Raw genomic sequence first — 18,654 nt, forward strand, 5'->3', positions numbered from 1 at the left:
ATGGTGAATCTCAAGTGGGAACATTTTCTGTAGCAAACGTTATTCTTATTCTATGATTGTTTTCGTTACAGGATGATCAAATTCTCAAGTTTGTTTTAGCTACGGCATAGCCTAAAACTATTCCCAAATTAGTTACACCTAAACGTCGTCAAGATGGCAAAATGTTTGCTGCAAATATAACGTGAAGAACTCCTCAGATATTTATGAAGCAGTCTTGAATGTTGAGCATAGCGAATGAAAAATAATTTGATTAGAACATAACTTGTCATTTTAATTTCATTTATGTGGGGCTTCGTTTTAGGAAATAGTGAACGGTTAGCCAACCAAAAGTGTTGCAATTAAATTCTGGCAGTCACACAACTCAACTGAAAAGCAAGGAAATGCGCTGGCATGGGATACGCATGTTTGATACAAGTCTTGTTTTTGCCACAACGTAGAAGTAGCTCATTGATCTATTATCATTTCAACGTTAATTTGAAATAATTTCTATATTATAAAGAATAATCTGAGTGCATCGATGTGTAATCTGAGAGCATCATGCAATCGGAAATTTCAGTTGGGCAAAATAGATGACAACATCTGGAGTTATAAATGAACTAAAGAAGTATTAGGAAAACAATGCTGACCTACTTTTTAAGCCCAAGTAATGTTTTTGTTATCATTATACGAACTACGTATTGTGCGAGTGGTAACTATTTCCCATAAGGTACTCATCATTAGATATCAAGAGGGCTGGGTAGTTTGGGTTGTGATAATTTTATCACCTCAGTGATGCAAATTTGTTTTAATACCCCGGCAAGGCAAAGTAATTTTACTCCTCGATGAGACATTAATAGTTTTTTAATCGTTAAGTCACCTACAATTTGTTTTTGGATTTTGTAAAACAAATTTTGTTAATATAAGTCCATATTTTTACCGTTTATTAAGAAATACCTAAATTTCGTGTGCCGCGAAAACATCATTATTGTTTAGGTTAAAATCAGCTCAAGTTTTTCGCGTGCATCGAGGATAATGTTTCAACGGTGCTCCATATTAAAAATAATTTTCTTCAAGACATACCCAAATCCATCCCGCCGTATGGCTCCTCTGTGGCATAAATTGTTACTGACATTGGGGTGAAAATCTGCAAAGTAGAGTCAATCAGGTGTTTTCGCTCCCATAATGGACACAAGTACTTACCAGCTCGAAGCTAAAATATTAAATATGATAGAGTGCAAAAAAATTAAATAATAGTCCAATATGAGGTTAATTTTCTTTCATCCATTGACATAAAAAATCTTTTTGTTTTTCGAAAAACTACTAAACCCCCAATATATCTAATGCCGTGTCTCTAACATATTTAGAAAAACATGATTTCGTCCTACAGAATGACTGAGAAACTTTGTGACCATGCATCAAACCAACATACATCATGCCCATTCAAACGACACGAACTATATTTCATAACTTTTCTTCTTTGATTCAAAACTCATCTCAATGTTATAATCATTGATGAATCTCGTGTAAGTTTCGAGTCATATCACTAGATTAATTCAATTAGTTGACACATATAATAATAATAATAATAATAATAATATACAAATCGGTACTAAAGCACTCATTAAGCAAAACTTAGTCATAAGCAACATTCATTAGAACAGGTTTAAGAGATGATTTAAGTGATTCAAGAGAAGAACAAGCACGGATTATATTTGTGTTAGAGAACCGAGAATCGCGTGATTTGAAAAAAAAAATCAAATGTCAGATCTCATAGTCCTAAAATGCTGAATGACATTGCCAATACTTTCATCTAAAACATCTAAAATATCACCTAACAAGTCAGAAGTTTATTTTACCACGGTTTCTATGTGATAAGCATTTAGTTGGTATTTGAATAAGAAAATGGGATCAATTACATAGGAATAGTGTCTGCCAGCATGCTTAGCCGGGCACGATTTTTCTAATAGCGTTCAAAGCTAAAGAAAATTAATGCTAAAAATGATTTTCCATAATTGCTTTCATACGAATACATTTGTACAGTGTTACGCTGCCTTTAGCTGCTATCAATTTTATATCTCGATAAGTAAATCGCTCAATCAAAGTACTTTCAAGGCTGAAAAATGTTAAAACATAAAAATATTTCTAAATTGAAGAGTTACAATGGCTTTGTTATACTTGAGTCATTGCACCGTTGAATTAGCATGACAAGAGACAAATGTTAATTTATCCAAAGGCATTCAACAACTGCCTTTATCAGATTTGCAATTGTGTGTATCACGGGTGTGTATGCATACAAAATTTCAAACAGATCACATCACAAACTATTCGCTGTAGAAGAAGTGGTGGAACGGGGTCAATTAAATTTGTGAATGTATTGCCCCCCTATACTAGACGTACACTGTAACTCTCCACGTACAGCCTGTCTCAAAAAAAGTTGTGCAAGTGAAAAGCGCCCTCTTTGGCAATTAGAAAATACCGTTCTGACACGATGCTTACATCAACGTCACGGGCATAGTCTTAGCTCTCAAATACCGTTTGTTCTGTTCAATTTGCTTCAAATTTTAATCTCGAGATATGCTTTATTAACGACGAAAGGGTAAAATCACAATTGTGCCACTTTTACTAGGGAAGAGAGCTTTGCATGTAAATAAGCGATAGCATCATGTTTATCAAGAGTTCCTTCGTGAAATCAAAGGAATGCATCAATTACACAACACAAATGTTTCACTGTTTTTACTATTTTATCATGATGCAGGAATAATGATTCTCTTTTTCCACAAAAAAGATAAATAAATATTTCACATTCTGCTGTAAAATTAAATATACGTGCACGTCAATGATTTTATCATGGTAAATACTGTTCTCTTAGTCACTGAAGACATGTTAGAAGACAAACAAATATTGCACACTAAGGTTCGTATGCACAAAAGAGTTAGAGAGGGTCTAAAGTTAGACCTGGTCTAACTGGAATTAAGTTCCACCAGGAATGGTCCTTTACTCTTATTTCCTTCCTAGAGTAGCTAGCAAATTCTAAAGATTTTAATGCAACGTTCAAAAATAATACAAAATAACATAAGCAAATGTAAAGGAAAATGTTCTTTCTCATGGTACTAAATTCCACTTAGATCAGGTCTAACTTTTTACCCGGTCTAACTCTTTTGTACATACGGAACTTATAAGTTTATATTACTTGTTGGGAGAGAAATTAGACAAAATAATGCACGCGCGCTGATGTTGATGCGAATAATGCGTCTAATGCACGAGCCCCGAAGGGAGAGTGCATTAGACGCGTCAACATCAGCTACTGATCATTGATTTACATGTACAGCTCTCTTCCCTAGTAAAAGTGGCACTATTGTGATTTTACCCTTTCGTTGTTAAATAAACATATCTCAAGATTGCAACAAGCAAATCGAACAGAACAAACGGCATCTGAGAGCTAAGACTGCGCCCTTGACGTTGATGTAAGCATAATGTCACAACAATATTTTCTAATTGTCAAAGAGGGCGATTTTCACTTGCACAACTTTTTTTGAGACAGGCTGTATACACAGTTCATGTACATTTCAATAGCACATGTACGATTAGTGTCTTTGAAAATAGCGGTATTGTATCCAATTGCTCTTGGGAGACTATTGCAAATCCTAGCCCTAACTTGCCGTTTGTTCATAGGTCCCTTATGCTGGCCAACCACACGTTCAAATTCACTGGATGATAATCAGCAGCACGTATGGACAAATGCGTTTGGTCCATCCTTGAAGCTTTTGCGACATGATTGCAGATTTGAGGGAGTCAACAGGGATGAAGGATCACACAACCCTCGGCCATAGACGTAGATCCGGGGGGTGGGATGGGGGATAAATCCCCCCAATATTTTGCCGGGGGGATGGTCCATACAATCATCCCCCCAATGTTGACGCCTGATAATGAGTTTCTGACCACATTAACCTCATTATTTGCCCATTTTAGCCCCAAAACGTGTAAATTTTCGCGCGCTTAGCGCGCATTTATTCTACTTTTACACCATATTTCATCAGTTTAGCTTCAAAAAAGCAACAATTTTCCCTATAGCTAAAGCTGCCCGAGCGAAGTAAACCACTCAGACGACGCGGACGCATCGTTGTTAATCGGTGATGAACAACGGTGAAACCTGATTGAATCCCTAATTCAAATCATTTGAGACAGTTGACTGACTTATTGCTAGTATTTTCGTGATTATTGGATAAATCCGACAACGGAAAAGATGTGTTTTACACGGAATCAATAAATTTGAAATAAATAAGAAGATAAAAGTTAGATTAAGTTTATCCATTCAATTACAACAAATTACATGTATAGGATCCGATTTTACTAGTTTTTACTACCTACCTCATCATCTTTCGTTGGTGAAATATAAAAACAGCTTCAGTTTGCCGTTGGGGCGTGATCGATGCTGGCGATGTAGATGAAGAAGTCACGCGAGAAGCGGCGCGGTAGTCAGTATCCGGTCACGAATGACTGCTCTATTTTCTTGTCCAAAGACGGGCTGTGGAAACGGACTTCGCAAAAGGTTTTATTCACTTAATATCAACATACCAAAAATATGTGGGTTGTTCAGGGACTACTACGAGGGGCAGTCAGTATGTTTTAAGAGTTGACTCGTGACGTCATTTGTGGATAGTTTTCATGACATTTCTCAATGATTACATAAACACTGTACCTTTGTCTTTCAAACAACACATGTAAAAATTCTATCACACACATGATTACGTAACAGCATTAGCATAAAATCAATGGTCTAGAGTCACCTGGTGAAATTGAGGCGTTTTTGTTAAGGGAAATAAGAGGCTGAAATGAGGTATTGTTGTATTTTCTATATTTTCTCGGGAATTAAAGAATGGAGAATGCTGCCTTTTGGAACAGTAATAGAACACACACTACCAGTTCATTAAACCATGTTTGTTGGGCTGTATTGAGGTTTTAGTTTATTAAAAATGCGTGGTCAAATATACATACATACATACATACATACAACGGCATTTATATAGCGCAATTTCAAATAAATGATCATTGCACTTTACAGAAAACTTACCCTACTACTAAAGACTACAAGAAAACAAAAAATATGCAAAAAGAAACAACATAATAATCAGCAATGGTTAAAAAGATGGGTTTTCAGGCTACGTTTGAAAGTAGTAACTGTGGGAGATGACCTAATTGATGAAGGAAGATTGTTCCAGAGTCTGGGTCCAAAGACACTGAACGATCCATCACCTATCAGTCTGTTGGTCTTAGGAATGATAAGGCGCGTAAGATCTTGATTTGAACGAAGGCCTTCCCTAGTTGGAACACGGATGGTCAGACAATCAGAGAGGTAGGGTGGTGCTAGATCGTTCAATGTCTTGTAAATGTAGAGTAGTACTTTGAAGCAAATTCTCTTGTCTATTGGAAGCCAGTGTAACGAATTTAAAAGAGGTGAAGATAAGTGACGGCGTGGAACTTGGAAGATAATGCGGGCAGCACGGTTTTGTAGTCTTTGTAAGCGAGCAACGTCTTTGCTTCTACATCCAGACAGAAGGGCGTTGGCATAATCAATCTTTGATAGCACCAGTGCCCGCATGGCATTACTGGATGCATCTTCGGTGACAAACCTACGAATTCTGAACAAGTTCCACAAGAGAAAGTTAACTGTTTTACAAATAGATGTTATATGGTTAGACATGTTCATCGTAGCATCAAAAACAACTCCCAGATTCCTGATGGTAGCAGATGGAATTACTTCAGCATCACCGATCTTTATATTGATGTTGGAGAGACTGGGCATATTGTGTGGAGGGGCAGCAATGAAAAACTCGGTTTTGGAGTCATTTAACTTGAGCATATTACAAAGCATCCAATCTCGAACTTCCTCGACACACATAGATAGCTTGAAAATGGCACATGCTGAATCACCAGGAATCTTGGGATTGAAAAACATATAGATTTGAACATCATCGGCATATGTGAAAATGTAAACCATGACGACGGATTATGTTAGCAATATACTGAGAGTATTTTGTAAACACTCTTGGCCCAATAATAGAGCCTTGAGGTACGCCACACTCGAGAACATGCCTATCAGACATCACCCCTCCAACAGATACTCTAAACTGACGACCACATATGTAAGACTTGAACCACTGTAGGACTGTGCCTTTGATACCAAAGCCATGCTCTAAACGAGAGAATAAAATGTCATGGTCAATGGTATCAAATATATGTCTTATTTTTGACAAAAACAAGGCTTTTCTTTCTTTAAAAATCTTGATATTGCCAAAAATAGCAAACGTGGAAATTTAAATTTTTTTGCCAGTTCTGTTGACTAATCTCCAAACATTTAAACGGGAGTCTCCCTAGAAAATATTTGAATCCGTGATTAAAATATAACTGTTATTGTACCATTGTTACATTTATACAAAAAGTAGTGGTACAAAGAGAGAGGCCATCGTTTGAATTCGAAATTTATTTTTAAAACTTTTCTGTTCATTTCAGGTTGAGATCATCCATAAAAATTCATATGAATATTTAAATTACAATTTTCATAGCATTTTGTAATATTTGAGGCCCTATTTACATGGAATTGAGCAATTTTCGTGCATTTCCACCATGTTGTATCGGTCATCCCACCTGCGCATGCGCAGATTGTTGTTTCATTTGCACCAGTTATCATCGCACTGAGTACCAGCTCTCACACGTGACCAGTCATTATATTTTAGTCTGTTTCATTTTGGAGATAATTAATGTCATTTGTAATAATTGCTTTTTCATTTTCGCCATTTTTGCAGAAAAATTTCAAGCCCTAAAGTTGTTGAAGTTTCCAGACGTCCCATTTCCACCAAAGTTTAATGGCACGTCTCATATTTTACCATATGCAAACGGAGGACCTAGTGGTTATTCCTGCCCAAAACTAGCCATATGCACCTTATACTTTTGCTGTTTTCGGACATTGTAAACACGTGTTTTTTTCTATAATTTAAAAGGCCCGCCTTTTTGCGTGATTTGGCAGTGTCCCTAGTATATTGATTTTATGCTAATGCTGTTACGTAATCATGTGTATGATATAATTTTTACATGTGTTGTTTGAAAGACAAAGGTACAGTGTTTATGTAATCATTGAGAAATGCCATGAAAACAATCCACATATGACGTCACGAGTCAACTCTTAAAACATACTGACTGCCCCTATAGCAACGCATTATACTGATATTTTCAGGCGGTGGCAGATGCGATATCGCCATTTTGACGTCGCCATTGGATAACACATAATCATGAAATCTTTACATAAAATTCTAATTTTGTTATGTGGTGTCAAAGCAAAATTATCTTACTCTAAAACCGTTGGGGTACGACGATGTACCCCACTGTAAGTATGTTGTTTTTCAATTTATAACTGCTAACCGTTTATTTTGAATGGGGCTGTCTATTGTATTTTCGCCAACCTCGAACGTCACGTGTCGCGTGTTCTATGCCGCCTGGATATTTTCAAAGGGACGGATTTTAATGTGGAATTTATTGCCTAAAAGTGACCAAAATTACAGCTTTATTAATGACATACCCCACATGCATTTCACGCACAAATTCTGTGTGAATTCGTAAAGCCATTATAATGTTAAAAACCAAGTCCATAAAAAACTACTCCATATTCATTAGCCAAAAATGTCAAAACGTGGTTCAAATACAGGCAGAATTATGTTCGCTGAGAGTGACCTTGAAGTAACAGTCTAGTCAATTCTATACATTCCCCATATTAAAATTTGTATAAATGTTTTTATATGTCTTTATATGTAAATCCCATGTACTTTGCCTTCGGCCACGATTTGAGTTCAAAAACACGAAGTGGTCCTTGAAATAATGGATAATTACGTTTTAGGAACATTTTAAGTAAAAACCCAGTGTTTTTGAAGCCCATTAAAAAAGCTGCTGATTGTACGAGCAAGAAGTCGCATGTTGGGGTAAGCCAAATGGTAGACTGTATTTTTATATTTATTGGGATACAGACACTCTATCAAATACATTTACGTTGGCAGTATCACATGATAACAAATAAAAATAGAAAAACAATTAAACCTAAAAGATCTTACATAGTGAGAGCAATCAAGGAAACATGAATATGCTCCTAATCTACACCTCACGTACACACCCCGACAGACATTCATTACATTGAAATCCACACCCTGTGTGTATAAGCTCACATCAAAACATAGGAGTCTCAAAATATTGTTTTGGTATACGGTTCATGCAAATTGTTTGAGTTCTCTGTATATTTTGGAAACGTGTTCCCTCACGTAGAGAAACGTGCTTCCAAGATCAGGATGTTCGCTGTCATAAAATCGTAATCTTATAACTCCGAGGAAGAAAGTTCGGCTTCTTAACGGTACTGTGCACTTTCCGAAATTCATAATTTAAAAGTGCTGCAACTGCTTCATTATTCACAAAGTACACATTTTTGAAAAGAAATTAGTTACGAAATCTAATTATAAACACAGATTTCAGGGCAAAAATATCAATTTTGGAAGATTTTGTCAAATTATTTGGAGGAACACACTATCTCACTGTCCTTTGTAATATGAACATTTCATTCTATAGTATACTTTCCATTTTTGGGATATTGGTCATATTTCTTGAATTATTTATCAAATAACGCCCAAGATATGGCTTTTTACAATATTTGACTGAAACAAGTTATTGTTATATAGTTTCAAATAGTGATATATCTTGCATGAACAATTAAAAAGTTACGGCTGAGCGTACACAGTACCTTTAAGTGTGCACAAAATCTGAAAGTCAAATGCTTGGAACGTTTTGGAATATATGCAAGATATAACAATTACAGCTTAATAATATCGTTGCAGGATATGAAGCGATCACCTCCCAGTTTTTAAAACATTTTCAACAGGTTATATTTTGGGGTTTTGGTTTTGGTAAACACGTTTTAAAAACATTAAATGTCGGATTATATAAAGGTCATGAAAACGTTTTAAAACGTTTTGTATGAAAACACACATTAACAATATTTTTAAATGTTTTCAAAATGTTATTGTTAAAAAATTGTAGCAATCATTTTTGCCAAATATTTCGACAACATATTATGTTAGACTATAAAGTTTCCAAAAATATTTTGGAATGTTATGAAAACGTTTTATACCTTTTATATAACCCGACATTTATAAAACGTTTTTTTGGCAATCTTTTCTAACGTTTTGCGAATGATCTCGACAACATTTTGTGTTTGCTGGGCTTATTTTCAACCTCTCCAGCCCCTTTCTACCACTCTCTGTCTGTAACATCTACTCCCTCCCTTTCAAAGTCAAAGTATCTCTGCCTCTTCGTTCTCTTACTCTCCCACTCTCACACTATGAGTGTACGAAAATAACATACCAATACTGATTCGCTATCAGTGTGTGTGAAGAAAATACCAATTTATAAAGGTTCTTTTCACGCGTATGTATTCATAATTATGTTGTAAGTCATTGACGAAGATGTATGTGACTATGTAAGTCCAAAGTTCGATTCAGTTGAGAAGCGAGAATAGCGATATCTATCCATCAGTGGCCATCTATCATTAGGGTTTTCTTTCCGCGCTTTACTTTACAGTGACCATATATATCTTACTGCTTTGGGGCATCTTTTCTTCCTCATTTCCCCCTTAACATTTAGAGTTTGTATTTTACACAATTTTAGAAATAAGAAAGGTTTCACAAATTTCATTGGTTATTTATGTCATCCCGGTAATTGATATATCATATGATCAGTATGTATATCTAAGGGCATAAAATCCTTTCAAAAATTATCATGATTTTTTTTTATAGTTGCTGCTCCTAAATAATCATATTTTTAATCGTTTATTGAAACATTCTTCTTACAAATGTGTTCGAAATGATATGAGATTCATGTCGAACTAAACATTCACCTCAATACAAATTATTCGTCAACTATTTATCCATGTAGGCCATGTCTGAATTTTTTCACTATATCAAACAGTTCTAGCTTATATATTTTGACTCTTTAAAATACGTCGGAATGACAGAGCTGTCATGCGCACAAAAGTCAACACACAAACCGCACACGCGGCACAGCGGTAAAACACGGGATTGGAATTCATATGTACTATAGATAAGAGACCAAGATGCCAGGACGATTAATTCTCTGTATCTTTGATTAAAGTGATGCCAACAGAGCATCTGTCATTTTTTGTCAGCGAGATAAAACACAGCCCTGAAAAACAAAATCTTGCTTTCAACATGGATGATTCGTTTTTATGAGATATTCCAGTTTACTGAAGCGTCAGCAACACTATGATCGCAATCATCGAACCGCTCGACTCATCAACTTTTCGTGTTGATCAAAATGTGAGCGCCTGAGAATTTGAAAATTCAGATATTTGATATCTATAGTATTACGACTATGATATGTGATGCCTTTCTTCGTATGATGGTGCTATGAGGAATCTAATAAGGATGACGGGGCGCAGGATTTGTGAGTAATCACATTGTCTGATAGTTAAGCTACAGATACAATTTATTTCGAGGATAATTTAATGATTCTTACCGTTTCGTGCAACCCATGGGTTTTGAAGTCAGAATTTTTATGCGGTCAGACGAAATCAAGTTTTCTACGCTGAAAGTATGATAAGCTTGTTAAATGAAGAATAATATATCTACTACAGAGAGATTGTTCAGCAGAGAGAATAAGTCTTGGAAACCAGTATTCGTAATCTATCCACTAAATAACACATTATTCTAATAGCAATGAAAGAAGTTTGCAGACGCTAACGATAACAAGATCGTTATCTCAGCTTTGTCCATGTCAATTCCGTCAACCCAAAAATGTCTTCATTTGCTAATTACACAGACATCACGGGGTGTCCCAACTCTTCATTGATTCCAGTGGATTTCTCCTTGGAACCTCCAATTATGCTTCTATACGGTGGAGCCGAGAAAATCCTCGTCACATATGTACTGCCATTCATCGTCATATTTGGTTTACTCAGTAACTCTGCATTCCTATTCGTACTCGTACGTGTTCGTCAAATGCGAAATGCTACCAATTGCTATCTCGCGAACTTAGCCATATGTGATACATTGTACCTTATAGCTGCTGGAGGCGAGAAGGTACTACAGTATATTCATTCTCCTGTCAATGGGAACAACCTGTTTTTAGGCCAGTATGGCTGCACTATAGTCAACAGTATTATATATTTAAGCTACTTTGTTTCGTTTGTGGTTGTAACGCTGGTATCACTTGAGAGATTTTACGCTGTCAAATATCCACTCCATCATAGGAGCGTAACACGCAGGAAGCGTACTATTATTCAAGTAGGCTGTAGTTGGATCCTTGGAGGGATTTTAAGCGGGTTATACGTCCCTGCATACGCACAGTTAAAGCAGTATTGTATAATATGGCCTGATAATGAGCAGTTCAAATCATTCCCCAATGTCATTGGTATTTGTGGATGTAGCAAATCTTGGATGACCCATCTAGGGTTGGCGCTTATATTTTCTTCTTACATGATATCTTTGGTTTGTAATGTGTACCTTTATGGGCGTATTATTTCATCATTGCATCAACGAACCGTATCAGAAGAACAAAGCTCTCTTCAAAGCAACTATAATCACGTATTGCAAGTCAGAAATCAAGTAGCTAGAATGCTTATCGCCAATGGCGTAATCTTTTTCGTCTGTCAAACGCCTTACCGAATTCTCTCCTTTTTTGGAACTGTATTGAATGAGTTAATAAGGGATGCGGTCTGGTATCATCCCGCAGTCCGTATTTGCCATATGCTGCTGTATTTGAATGCAGCTATCAACGCAGTGGTATATACAGTTGGAAGTGAATGCTACCGTATGGCTTTCAGGGAAGCGTTCACAGGAAAACCAGCCAAACAACCTGGTGAACCTACCCCTGTACTTCAGCAAGTAATGCATAAGAGGCCAAGTGGAACATCTACTGTAATCTGATGAATAAACTTGACTATGTTTACTCTTGAAATTGTGAACTCTTTATATTATTTTATTCTTCTAATTATATGCCTATTTCTATGAGTATGAGCTTCTATGAATAATTAAGAACCATTTAAATATATTTTAAATTGAATACTATTACCTTCATAGGTATACCTATAATACTACAGGGTGCCCCTGAAAGATCTGTATCGTCGGACACTGAATCTTTTGGGTATTTTAAGGCATAAACCAAGCATAACTAAATAACCGATTTGATTGAGGAATATATCAGCTATCACATACTTTGAATTTGAATTTTGATAATTGACCGCTCCGTTTTTGAAATCAAATAATTTTACGATCCGTTTCAATCCGATCAACGGAGTCAAATATCTATGAATGACAATAGACGCCTCATGCACTGTTGATGCGCAGCGATTATCACTCCAAATACAGATCATCGATTGATATTTTGAATCCGTGGAAAGGTTTGAAAATGAGGAAGTTTCGTAAAATTCATTCTCGTATATTTCAAGAACAGTGTGGTCAATTGTCAAAATTGAAAAGGTATATGATAGCTGCCATTTTCCTCAACCACGCCAGTTATTTAGTTATGTTTGGTTGTGGCATTAGAATACCCAAAACAAGTAAGTTTACGCCCACGAATTTACGACGATACATTTCTTTCAGGAACACCCTGTACGACTGTTTTGTAATTGTTGCTTACTTAATTAACTTTTCAAAATACAGCCTGTCTCAAAAAAAATTGTGCAAGTGAAAAGCGCCCTCTTTGGCAATTACAAAATACCGTTGTGACATAATGCTTACATCAACGTCACGGGCGTAGTCTAAGCTCTCAAATGCCGTTTGTTCTGTTCAATTTGCTTGTTCCATTTGCGAGATATGTTTATTTAACAACGAAAGGGTAAAATCACAATTGTGCCACTTTTACTAGGGAAGAGAGCTGTACATGTAAATCAATGATAGCTGATGTTGATGCGTCTAATGCACTCCCCTTTCGGGCGCATGCATTAGACGCATCAACATCAGCATGCGTGCATTATTTTGTCTAATATCTCTCCCAACAAGTAATACGCGTTCATTAACCTATAACATGTATAAGTGCGCAATATTTGTTTGTCTTTTAACATGTCTTGAGTGACTAAGAGAACAGTATTTATCATGATAAAATCATTGACATGCACATGCAGAACAGCAGAATGTGAAATCCATTTTTACAGCAGAATGTGAAATATTTATTTATCTTTTAATCTCTTTTAAGGGGAAGATAGAATCATCATTCCTGCATCATGATAAAACAGTAAAAGCAGTCGAAACAATTTTGTATTGTGTAATTGATGCATTCTTTTGATTTCGCGAAGGAACTCTTGATACACTTGATGCTATCACTGTTACATGTAAAGCCCTCTTCCCTAGTAAAAGTGGCACAATTGTGATTTTACCCTTTCGTATTTAACTAAACATATCTCGAGATTAAAACAAGCAAATTGAACAAAACAAACGGCATTTGAGAGCTAAGACTACACCCTTGACGTTGATGTAAGCATTATGTCACAACGGTATTTTCTAATTGCCAGAGAGGGCGCTCTTCACTTGCACAATTTTTTTTGAGACAGGCTGTACATATTGTGCGCATCACATAATCTCAATCGCACAAAATGCGTGTACTAAAAGAAATGTCCAAAAGATGATGCTAACCTACTTTCTGCACTGAAAGACAAGCACGATATAAACAAAACACTAAATTAGGCAGTGGGTTGGTGTTTTTAAATATATGACAGAAAATGATTAGATAATTTCTTCCAATATTTCATTGACACGTCCACATATTCACAAATGCAAGTGTGTGATGTCCTTTAATATTCATAACTGATATTACTCACAAAAGTACATTAATTTTTAATCAAAAGATAATATCGCGGCCTATTGTTGGGATCTGTATTGCAGTATGTAATGAAAAACAAAATGTATATTCCGGTTTTCTCTAATGTGCTGTATGCGCTGCATTAGCTCATTACCCCTTATCACGTCGATGTTACGAATTATTTGATAATGCTAAAAATGATTGTTAATGCCATATAAATGAAAAAGGTCCCATTAGCGCACTGTGGTAAAGGTGGAATACTAGTGTGTTGCATAATGCGTTGTGCGTTCTGTCAATGTCTCGTTGTTTGCTCTAGATAAAAAACAGCACTTCTCGAGGACAGAGATTTACTACTGATTGTCCCACTTAATTCGCTTGATCCTGGATGCAATGGTTTTTCTAAATGTGGATTATTAGGGTACTGAGTGAGCTTAGTTAGATATGCTAGAATGACTGGATAGTGCTAAATAGTGTTTAGAACATTATCATCAGCGAATTCTTTTGAAGCGTAACGTTACTTTTTGAACAAAACAATATTATCAAAGTTCATAGTTTCATTCTTAGTTCTTGTTAAGCAACTATTTTCGTGAGAGATGTAATTTTGCTTTAACAACTCTATTTGCGGGAAGGAGATAAGTTTAAGTGACAGCTTATAGGTTCGAATTTCAACCAGCTTAATCATGAAGCTCCCGTGACCGAGTGGTTAAGGCACAGGTCTCGTAAACCCGTGGTCCTGGGTTCGATTCCCCGGCGGGATCACTTTTTCTACTTATCTCCCTTATTACATGCGACGGCGAACCTGGTAAAAAATCATGTTTATTTAACAACTCTATTGTTTGAAAGTAGTACAAACATTATTTCTCAATATAGATGTGAATCGTTTGCTCAAAGTAAAGTCAGTATTATAAAAAGAAAGATATCACCATGTCCATAAAAGGTTATATACGTGTGATAAGTTTCAACCCAAACTTCTTTGTCATATCCATTTTGCACACTCCAGTGATGCGACAATACAATCATCACGCATCAGTATAAAATAATTGGTATTCCTGTATAATTGATAAGACTACGTTAATCACTGGCGCAGAATTGTACCCGAAACCGATAATTAGTCTTGACACGATTCATGAACTTGATAAATGAATCAATGTTAGCCTATCCAACAATATGATTATTATATGATATAATTACTTCAGAAGGTATCATTAATACTATAATGAGAAATGTGTCAAAACCCAAGATAACACAATGTGAAATGTCACAATGAATTAGTGTTTTGACGCGTTTATTTTGATACCTAATATAGCAATGTGACTTAGGATCAATGTTAGAGATTTCGTAGAACACCGTTGTCTTTCATGATTCATGAAATATGCACACACCAGTGCAGCGACAATACAGTTAAATTAATATTTTATACACAGTGACATTTGTTGATTAATATATAATGAATTTAAATGTAGACTATTATCAGCTGTATTATCATAGTGGCTCCATAAAAGCGTGCACTAAATAAAGGCCAGGTCCCTACATGTATTATAGGTTAATTACGAAGGCTGTTTACACGAATAATAAACCCGCATTTTTCCATACAACGTAAACCTATTTAAAATGTTCATTCATACGATAAGAATACGATAAGAATATAAAAGCACGTTATTGGTAATAAAATGCGTAAACTGATTGCAGTTGTGTGTATTATTAGTATATATTTTATCATATAACAATAAATAACATTGATTGACTCGTATCACAGTTCAACTCTTGGATACCCCGGGGAGGGGGTATTTGTATTTCAACCCGGATGCTATAACCATGTGCTAATAAAAGCATTGACTCGCACAGTTCAACTCTCGGATACCCCGGGGAGGGGGTATCAGTATTTCAACCCGGGTACTATGCCCATGTGCTCATAAAAGCACCACAGTTCAACTCCCGGATACCCCGGGGAGGGGGTATTTGTATTTCAACCCGGATGCTATGCCCATGTGCTCATAAAATTATTGACTCGCATCACAGTTCAGCTCTCGGATACCCTGGGGAGAGGGTATTGTATTTCAACCCGGATGCTATGTCCATGTGCTCATAAAAGCATTGAGTCGCATCACAGTTCAATTCTCGGATACCCCAGGGAGGGGTATTTGTATTTTAAAACGGATGCTATGCCCATATGCTTATAAAAGCAGCTAAATGGATGGTGATGGTTTTTCAGCATCAGACAATGTGGCAAAAGCCGAAAAAGCACAAGGTGTACTTTTTTCTTCAGAATACTTACCGAGTACTGTATACGGGATGGATTATTGAAATGATAAAGTGGAAAATCAAAAGGGAAAAGTATGTTTTTATATTAAGGGTAGGAAAAGTATAAAATTATTATTTTAGTGAGCGTCGCTATTTTCAACGCGAGATGAAGACATGTATCACATTGGTAATTATTGGTCAACAAATTAAGCTTTATTTTTGTATTTCCAGTGTGACCAGCATCAAGATTCATGTCGATCATGTTCTCTATCACATGCATCATATCAAGTATATATAGCCATCAGTAACACGAACGTGCTGACACTAAAGGAGAGATAGATATCACTTTCTAATAGGCAGCAATCTATTTGAAACATTATGGTTAATCATTTTATTAGCGGGGTGTGAAGTCGTAACCTTTCAAGCCACGGTGTGGATAGTAAAAGCTGTACTGGTAAAGGAGTATATTGCTTATACGCTGAAGATGTATTAAAGCTTTTAGTTTTATCTTCAATCAGCCGTAGGGAACTACAAGGAAACATACTTTCATCACATTAGTGATTTAGTGTTCTCTCTTTACATAGGCAATAAAGATATAGCAACGTAACATACAGCATGCACGTGATCAATAATATATGCAATTATTTAAGGAAGGGATTACAAAATTAATGAAAACGCTACATGCAAAAAGCTTTACCACATAAATGACAAAGGAAAAATCGTGCTGATAAAGTATGTATAGCTTTAATTTTTAAACAAAAAACCTTTCACGTCTTAGATATTCTAATGCATACAAGTAGGCGCAGTCTTTTCCTTTGTCTATCTGAAAAGGGTCTATTAATTTAAGTAAAGTACAACACTGTAAGAGCAACGCTTGATAAAAGCATTTATAATCCCTCTTCAGTAATTGTTAAGTCCAAACTGTATCACAACTGTTTTAAAATCATCATTCAGAGATATTATACAATAACTGATCGAACCGATCCAACCGATCCAAAAAGAAAACCAGGAAGGCCTGCTCTAATGTCGACATTCTCAGACAAGATACTGGACTTGAATCTACTGATATGGCAACAACAGTGTAAGGCAGGAAGATATGGAGGGCTATTATATAGTTCGAGGACACCACTCGACATAGGTAGTAGGCAGGATCCAATTGAACAGCAGGATAAGGATAAAAAAGTCAAATCAAATCTGATTCATGGTAGTCTTGTTTAAAGGTGATTAATGCTGTGCTCTAAAAAGAAGAGTTTAGTGATTCTGATGTATGACCTGGGCTATTCCAATTGACCTGTTCGGTAAATCCCATAAGCATTTTGCGAGTACACGCCGACTTGCAATGCGCAGTAACGATGTTCGATAAACGATGTGCTCTTCAGCGCAGATCGGCGTGACGTCAAATGACGACATCTCAGATGTATTCACAAAGGCTTATGGGATTTACCGAAAAGGTCATTTGAAATTCATATACTATTACATTCATGGAAGACCTTAATATTTTACCTTAGGATGTAGATAAATGGAGTCACTCATTCAGAAAAAAATTGAAATTGACACTCCTTGTGTGGAAGATGACGGTCATGGCTTCCATAGGGGGTGTATGGATTTCAATCGGAATAACGTAGTGTAGTAACAATAGGTGCCCAGGTAAAAGTGCTAAAACAAGCAAATATTACAGCAAATAATACAAGCTAATATGAAGAAAAAACTACTATAAAAATACAGAGCCAAAGAAAGCTTGTGTCTCTAGAGAAAGAGCTATAACTTGAAGGGTAGTATCTGTCTTTTCCCCTGTAGGCTTCTTTCTTCATCTTTCCTGACTAAATCATCTTTCTATGATCTTGGTGCGTGTGCTTGTTCTTCACTACACTACACTACACTACACTACACTACACTACACTACACTACACTACACTACACTACACTACACTACACTACACTACACTACACTACACTACACTACACTACACTACAGGGTGTATCAAAATGATTGGTACCGGGCTATGTGACATTTTCAAAAATATATCAAAAATATAAAATTGCTAATTAATATAGTTTTTGTACTATAAATAGAAAGGGGCATATGTTAACCTATTGATCCAATAATCTGAAGATGATTGGTTGATGCATCTGGGATATATTGTCATTTAAACGAAGATCGACGTAATCATGGTTTTACTTACACAACACAAGATGAATAGGTTCACTGCTTGAACTATTTATTGCATACATGCTCCTCAATATCTCACCTCAGTCTACATAACAAAAAATGCTTTACACATGCTTTTAGAAAGATAGTTCTTGAAGTCCCTGCCTTTAATACGAATCTGGCAGTATGAGGTGAAGCCCTATCTTGAATGAACTTAACACCTGGGATGAATCCGTTCTGTAACTGGCCATATCAAATTGTGACACATTGCAAGTTATAGCATGTTTGCATGAGATACTCCTTGCGCTTGAAAACTGTCTTCAAAATCTTCTCTGTATACTTCTCCAAGGCTTCGTGTCAACCAGCGATTCTGTTAAGGAGAATGCACCGTGCGCTGAAGTGTGGAATACTGTTGAATACTTTTACTAGGTCTAACCTAA

At 36.1% G+C, this 18,654-nt stretch overlaps 2 protein-coding genes across 2 annotated transcripts; one reads left to right on the forward strand and one right to left on the reverse strand.

Moving 5' to 3' along the window:
• Positions 1 to 2,075: 2,075 nt before the first annotated feature.
• LOC140152202 (uncharacterized) lies at positions 2,076 to 5,977 on the reverse strand. Its single transcript, XM_072174501.1, has 2 exons — positions 5,233 to 5,977; positions 2,076 to 2,092 (listed from the first exon to the last, which is right to left on the reverse strand). The coding sequence occupies exons 1-2, from the start codon at positions 5,975 to 5,977 to the stop codon at positions 2,076 to 2,078; spliced, it is 762 nt and encodes a 253-aa protein (XP_072030602.1).
• Positions 5,978 to 10,816: 4,839 nt separating this feature from the next.
• LOC140151870 (thyrotropin-releasing hormone receptor-like) lies at positions 10,817 to 12,016 on the forward strand. Its single transcript, XM_072174186.1, has one exon. The coding sequence runs from the start codon at positions 10,824 to 10,826 to the stop codon at positions 11,952 to 11,954; it is 1,131 nt and encodes a 376-aa protein (XP_072030287.1). The 5' UTR covers positions 10,817 to 10,823; the 3' UTR covers positions 11,955 to 12,016.
• Positions 12,017 to 18,654: the final 6,638 nt, after the last annotated feature.

The sequence above is a fragment of the Amphiura filiformis genome, chromosome 5 (assembly GCF_039555335.1).
Source record: "Amphiura filiformis chromosome 5, Afil_fr2py, whole genome shotgun sequence".
In the NCBI taxonomy this organism is placed as follows: domain Eukaryota; kingdom Metazoa; phylum Echinodermata; class Ophiuroidea; order Amphilepidida; family Amphiuridae; genus Amphiura; species Amphiura filiformis.

Bases quoted from the DNA above. Each gene is read 5' to 3' on its own strand.
- LOC140152202 (XM_072174501.1), bottom strand. From the start codon at position 5,977: ATGGTTTACATTTTCACATATGCCGATGATGTTCAAATCTATATGTTT.
- LOC140151870 (XM_072174186.1), top strand. From the start codon at position 10,824: ATGTCTTCATTTGCTAATTACACAGACATCACGGGGTGTCCCAACTCT.